The 6,903-nt window shown below is 53.2% G+C and overlaps 3 protein-coding genes across 3 annotated transcripts; 2 read left to right on the top strand and 1 right to left on the bottom strand.

The window, feature by feature from the left end:
* Positions 1 to 486: 486 nt before the first annotated feature.
* On the top strand, positions 487 to 2,191 carry COCCADRAFT_37066 (uncharacterized protein; the record flags this gene model as incomplete). The annotated part of the gene is made up of 3 exons (XM_007714419.1): positions 487 to 500; positions 589 to 1,942; positions 2,000 to 2,191. The coding sequence occupies 3 exons, from the start codon at positions 487 to 489 to the stop codon at positions 2,189 to 2,191; spliced, it is 1,560 nt and encodes a 519-aa protein (XP_007712609.1).
* Positions 2,192 to 2,704: 513 nt separating this feature from the next.
* On the bottom strand, positions 2,705 to 4,373 carry COCCADRAFT_5323 (uncharacterized protein; the record flags this gene model as incomplete). Its single annotated transcript, XM_007714381.1, has 3 exons — positions 2,705 to 3,960; positions 4,017 to 4,235; positions 4,307 to 4,373. 3 exons carry the CDS (start codon positions 4,371 to 4,373, stop codon positions 2,705 to 2,707), a joined length of 1,542 nt encoding a protein of 513 aa, XP_007712571.1.
* Positions 4,374 to 5,289: 916 nt separating this feature from the next.
* COCCADRAFT_26530 (uncharacterized protein) lies at positions 5,290 to 6,510 on the top strand (the record flags this gene model as incomplete). Its single annotated transcript, XM_007714386.1, has 1 exon — positions 5,290 to 6,510. One exon carries the CDS (start codon positions 5,290 to 5,292, stop codon positions 6,508 to 6,510), a length of 1,221 nt encoding a protein of 406 aa, XP_007712576.1.
* Between the last annotated feature and the right edge of the window lie 393 nt (positions 6,511 to 6,903).

Below are 6,903 nucleotides of genomic sequence, written 5' to 3'. Positions count from 1 at the left end.
GTGGTTGAGTAGTTATTTAGCAATATATCTGGGTTGCGCGAAAAAATATCGTATTGATGGTAATATCGTATTGAGCGTCGGCACTCGCCTGCGGCGAGTGTCAGCGCAGCTGACTTAGCTTAATAAGCTAAGCCTTGGCACGGATATCTTCGAGGGCTGGCTCCCCAACATGACGGCAGCGGACATTTGCGCCTTGGGTCCTTCGACTCCCAAATCCTCCAAAAGAAAAAGCACTGACTGGTTCTTCTCAGACAGTCCTGCGACGTGGCCTGGTAGAATCGCTACATTGAACTGTCGCGGGTTGTCGCGCCTTGCTCGCTGACGTCGCTCGGCACACCTTTGGACTACCGGGGAACCGTGACCTTCTTGAAGCATCCATACCTTACTCACATTTCTTAACGAGTGGCTGTTTCCCTTTCATCTCACAATCCACAGTCTTCTTCTTGCTTCAATTCTTCTCCCTGTAGACTTTACCTATTTACAACTATGGACACCCTACTGTGAGTGCCATGACCCCACTTTCCGCGGCCATGCTCCAGCAGCAGCGCTGCACATGGCCCCAAGAAAACATTCACTCACCATGCATAGCACCGCTGAGATATACGCAAACTCACCCCGCTTCCGGCGGCGGTCGAGTACAGCCGTCGATGCAATCCACGACCTGCCTGCTAGGGAAGAAATGGCGCCTGCCCAACTCTATAGCACAGAGTCGGGCCGCCTCTTCCATTCGGGCAGGATAGTCATCGCCACCTGCGGACTCCCGGCTCGAGGAAAGACGCACACCTCTGTTGCCCTGGCCCGCTACCTGCGCTGGCTCGGAGTCAAGACTCACGTGTTTCATCTTGGCGACTACCGTCGCGCTACGCTAAGTCCGGGCATGGACGTACCTGAAGACTACTTCTTCCTCAACGCAGCACCACAGTCCGTCTTGCTTCGCAACAAGATTTTGAAAAAATGTCGCGACGATATCTATCATTTTCTGGAGAACGACAAAGGTCAGGTAGCCATTTACGATGCGGTCAACGCCATCAGCCAGGGCCGTCGGTCGTTAGCCAAGGAGTTCGCAAAGAATGGGATTCAAACAATCTTCATCGAATCACACTGCACAGACGAACGCATCATCCAGGAAAACGTTCGTCGTGTTAAGATTTCCTCACCAGATTACAAGGGTTGGAAGGACGAGGACGCAGTTCAAGACTATCTGGCACGTATTAATGCACGGATACCTCATTTCGAGACTATGGAGGAGACCGACCTACATTGGATCAAAATGATCAATGCTGGCGAGCGGGTTGTTGTAAACAACTGCGCATTTGGATACCTCTCACAGCGTATTGTCTTTTACCTGCTCAATCTGCACATCAAGTCACGGCAAACATACTTTGCACGTGCCGGAACAACGCGAGAGGAGGATTCATACAAAGCCGATGCCAATCTCTCACCAGAGGGTCACGAGTACGCAAGAAAGATGAGCGAAGTGTTGTTGAAGTACCGTGAGGAAGAAAAGCAGAAATTAATCGAGTCTGGAGCGACAGATGCGTCTCTAAAACCACTGACCATCTGGACTTCGACACGTCGAAGGACTGTCCAGACTTCAGAGGTTCTAGCTTCCATGGGATACCGGGTAAGGCAACGATCTCAAATGAGCCAGATGAACCCCGGTGTGTGTGAGAAGATGTCCGAAGCCAAGATTCGAGAAGAGTTCCCCGAGGAAGTCAAAAAGCACGAGGTAGATCCATACCATCACCGATACCCCCGCGCAGAGTCTTATCACGACCTTGCCGTACGCATGGAGCCCATCATTCTCGAGCTCGAGCGCGAAGAAAACGATCTTCTGATCATCGCCCACGAATCCGTGCTTCGTGTGCTTTATGGATACCTTATGGCATGCAATGCAGCAGACATTCCCAAACTCGAGTTTCCCCGTGATGAGATTATCGAGGTAAGTTTACCCCTTAACCCAAGCTCGTTTCTCATTCAAAACACTTACATTTTCTAGATCATACCCTCGTCCTACAACAACGTCGCAAAGCGCATCAAGATCCCCGACCTCCCCGAGTCAATGGTCCCCGGTAGTCCCGAAGATATTCAAATTCCCGTCCCACCAAGTGGCACCGTAAGTCCACTGTCTGGACTGGGAACTCCTCCTTCCAACGGTTCTGGCACTGCAACACCTTCGCAGCCGCAATAGCAGTATGGTCTTTAGCTCTTGAATTCAAAGTCATGTGTTAATTCTTGTTCGTGGTGGGAGGAGGAAATCGCAAAAAAAACGGATGTGAGGCAGGCCTTGATTCGTGGACATGGGCTATGTTCTGGCTATGATGACATGAATGGGTACTTGGCTATGGCGGCGTTGGGGCACTGGTGGGTACTGGTGGATGGAAGTGTAGACCTCGTTAGACCTATGTATATTCTTTTGGCATTCGTATGCAGTAGTATTCTTATTGAATCCTATTCTTCTGCTGGCCACTTATAATCATACAGTCCATGTCAAAAGAATCCGTAGGGATTCTTTGGGCCGACACATTTTGATCCTCGTATTCCATTGCAATCATTTTCCCTGTTCCAATCCCCTCATACAGATTCTACCAGTTGCATTGATAGCAAGGCAAACAGGTCCCAGGGCATAAAGCCCAAATAATACCAAGCACACTAGTAATCCCAACCTCAGGTCGGATCTATCCCAGTGTCAAACCGCGCCAAATCACCAGCGAACCTGGATGTTCGGATCACCACTCAAATCCGGACCCATCCACCTATCCCCTAGCCCGATACCATGAAACCGCATCCCATACCGCGATCCGTCAATCTGGCCCGGCGTCAACGGACGCGGATCACACTCCAGCTCCGGCACGTCGAGATCGAAAAGATGCGGGGTAGCCTTGAGCAAAGCATCGATGTCCGCGTCAGGGTCATGGATATCGGCATCAGTAGGATAGTAGTGATCTTTGAAGAGATCGAATTCCGGTTCAATGTCTTCTTTGGTGGAGGAACTGGGGTGAGTGGGACCTTGGACGGGTTTCTCGGAGTAGACTTCTGCGGGGGTGGGCCAGGATGTAGTGTCTTGGGGCTTGAAGCCGCGGTCGTGCGAGGTGTAGTCGTGGAATACGAGAGCAGGGTCTGGCACGTAGGATGGGCGGCGGATAGATGGGTAGGGTGCATCGTCTGGGTAGATATCTGCGGAGGAAGGCTCGGGACCTTGGTCGGAACGCTTGGTGCGGGTGGCTGCTCGGGGGCGAGTGGCTCTCTTAGGTGGCAGGCGGTTTGCATGGCTCCTCTGTTGCAGAGCTTGGACGGTGGACTGGAGGTCGCTGAATCGGCGGGGGCGTCTAAACGCTGAAGGTCCTGCAGTCACGAGTTGCGGCTCCAAGATATCCGCAAAGTTGGTGCCGCGCTTTTCAGCAAAGATCTCGCGGGAACTTTCTCCGATAAATCCAGGAGGTGGTTGTACAGTTCTAGTAGGCCGATCTTCTTCAACAATCTCACGGGGACGCTCTCCAGAAAATCCGGGAGGTGGCTGTACAGTTCTGGTAGGCGGATATTCTCCAACCTCCCGCTCTTGTTGTATGCCAAAGTCATAGCCATGAAGATTCTGAGGTCCTATAGCTGTATGATCTGAGACACCCTGCGCGTTAAGAAAGCGGGCTAGAGCGTTAGCAGTAAACGGCTTACCGAGAGCTCGACCCATGAGCTTACCATGAAGATTAGTGCTAGCAGGACTTTTGAAGTTGGGGAGATTGCTGGGGCGTGTCGTTGAGTCGTCGGCGCGCGCCTTTACCTTCCCCACTATGCCGGGAAGTCCAAGACTGGTGCTAAGCTCTTCGACTTCTGGGGCACTGAAGCTGGGCTCATAGCGTTGTGCAGGCCAAACCCATCGTGACTGATAGGGCGTTGCAGTGTGGATGGATTCCGTCGGAGTACCGGGGTTCTGTGCTGCTTGGTTTCCAGCTTGACCTAGGGCTACGCAGTGTTTGCATTAGCACTGCATGTTTGAGCGGTGCTGGGCCTAGTCTTACCATGCAGCATATCATGAAAATCGGCAAATGACATATCCAGCTGGTCCGACTGAGTGCGTGTAAGTTGCGGGACACTCGGTCCACTATACTCCTGGTAGTCAGGGCGCATCTCTCGGGAAGGCCGAAAGGGAGAATCTTCTATATTCAAGTCACTGGCTGATGGCTTGAACCCCGTGATGGAAAATAACCACCTTCGTACATTCCCGGGACGCTCAACCTCTGCAGAGAGTTCATGCGGGGAGTTAGCTTCGTATCAATATCTGCCGTCCCAATTTTGGCCGGCGTCGGACTGAAGGTGGCTGCTTCAGGGTTAAACGAGGCACGCCTGCGCGGGAGTTCTGGTCGTGTTTCTTCCATGCTGTCGATATTGCTGCTGGGTGCCAGTTGAGGGTAAGAGGAGGGACATTCAAACGGTTGTATAAAAACTATTTTTCAAGTCCATTGTGCTGCAGTGAATGCGGCAACCAATTAGATGGTCAATCACCATTCACTCTTGTTTCTAAATTGCACAGGCTGAGCTTGAGTGTTTGCTGCATATTGGCAGCAATTGGATGGGTTTGCATCGAGCAACCGGACTAGGAGATTTCTTTGTGTTCGAGGCCGGAGCATGACGATGGTAGCTTTGACGCCGGAGTGACTGGATCTTGTACATGGCATCATGTGGGGGTTGACACAGAGGTCTCGTGGTGAAGGTGAGGGTGAGGGTGAGGGTGATGTGGGAGGAAGGGCAGTCCTTCTCAGGCTAGTGTGGATGAGCGTGGCAAGGTCGGGCTTCGTAGTGGTTGCGGGAGGATGCCCAAGAGCATGGTGTCGGTGCCAAGTCAGAGGCGATGTGTTGTAGTAAGTCAATCTGCCCCCACGATATCCAGGCGGGCGGGTGGGCAGGCCACAGCCAATAGGCGCACGGGCAGGTGGCCATGACTGACGCGCGTGCGACTTTTTGTAGTAACAGGCCAATAGGGGGCCAGCACGATGACGCGCTTGCGCGCCTCGTTCAACAGGGCTGAAGGTCCATCTCACAGTTTAAAAAGTGCTGCCGTACGCACATCTTCTGCCCTGGCCTCGATCCGGATCGCTGTTGTCCTTGTCAAGTCTTTTCCTCTCTTGGTGGCTCCAATCCTTTCTTCCTGCTTAGTTTTTTTCCGAGTTCCCCTCGCCTGGCTGTGGTCCACCACATCACGCGACCCATACCTTAACCCACCAGCAATAATGCACATACGCTCCTTTACGACCCTCAACCACCAAATTCACCAACCAAACCATTGTCTCCATCATGCCGATGATGCTCACCCCAGAATACATGCCCGCCATCCTGGACAAAAAACAAACGCTTCCCGGCTCCTTTTACGGTCACCCAATACGGACAGCTAGTAAATGTGGCCATGCAATTCACCCTTCGAGTTCGACACATGTGCCATGGTGCCCTCGATGCGCTCTCTCCCGGGCCCGTGCAAGGTCCGACGCCGCGTTGAAGAAGCTGGCCAGCCAAGGGGGCTTGAAACCCCCCGAGCCCATGCGCAACCAGCGGTGGAACAAGGCCAGAAAGGGGTATTTCATTGCAAAGCAGCGCTTTGAGAAAACGAGGAGAGACGATCAACTCCGCTGGGAGCGGGAACAATTGTGGGACGACGCACACAGACGATCAGACCCGCGGTCGGCCCAGGCAGCAGTCCTATCCCAGAGCCCCTCGCTCTGCACCATCTGTGACTCCATGTCAGCCTCGTATCCAACCAGTGTACCCGAGGCGCAGGCTGCAGCGTACAATGTGGCTTGGTGGGAAAAGGCCGTCGCTGCCCCTATCACGTCACGGCCCCTCGACTCCAGCACACCGCCACGGCCTCCGCCTCGGCCAGCATGCACCACCACTCAGCACTGGCGGCCGCCAGCAAAACCACAACAAGGCAACCCCGAATTGCTCCAAATCATCAACAACCACCGCCACTATATGCAGCAGCAAAACGCCCTCCGCGAGGCCTGGAACGCCCGAAACAAGACAGAAGCAGCGGTGCGCCTCAAGCACGGCCTGAGCCCCGACTTTGAGATTGCCGCCACCTTCTGGGACTTGCCTATGCCCGGCTTCTTTAGCTGGCGCAACTACCGCAGCATCCAGGAACAGGGTCGCATGGCGGAGCGCCGAGCACGTGGAAACACGACGCGGCCTCGTCCTCCGCGCAGCTCTCTATCCTACTCGGAGTCGTCGGAGCAAGTGCAGGTCGAGCCGGAATTCATCGAGACGCTGAAACAGCGTGAGGAGCGCGAGGAACTGGAGCGCCAGACGGCAAAAGTCGCGGGCCAGGTCGGCTACTTGTACTTTGTTGGTGGCGGTGGTAGCGTCAATGGTTTGGAAATATGGCATGATGACGTCGAGCGCAGCGACAAGAACCTCGTTGTCCGCATGCGGCGATCCCCGTCTGATACATCTGGTAGTGAAGACTCGCAGGACACAGACGACGATGACGATGATCCCGATTGGATGGACATCGATGTCCCATAGATTCAAATAACTCTTTCTTTCCGCATTCAAGATTACCTCAGGTATCAAAGCAAATATAACAACAAATAAAAGTAAATAGCAAAATAAGCTATTCCATCACCCACCCACAACAGTGTAAACCAATTGAAAACAGAAAAAACTCTACTAAAGAGATACCAATGTAAAATTTTGTCACGAAATGATGAAGTGATGTCTTCCCGCTCCCAACCCCTCTCACCCCCCTCCCGCATTTTTTTTGCCTGTCCAAAATACCCGCGCATTAGCCCCGGACAACGGCAAATCTCCCGCTGCCGCTAAACCCTCGTTGCCGCGCAAGGCCGTTGATCAGCGATAAGGATGTAGCCTGTTTATAGAAAAATTGGGTTGGTGCTAAAATAAAGTGACACCCCCTTG

This window comes from Bipolaris zeicola (genome assembly GCF_000523435.1).
Source record: "Bipolaris zeicola 26-R-13 unplaced genomic scaffold scaffold_80, whole genome shotgun sequence".
NCBI lineage: Eukaryota > Fungi > Ascomycota > Dothideomycetes > Pleosporales > Pleosporaceae > Bipolaris > Bipolaris zeicola.
This window is presented reverse-complemented; position numbering and strand designations above follow the sequence as displayed.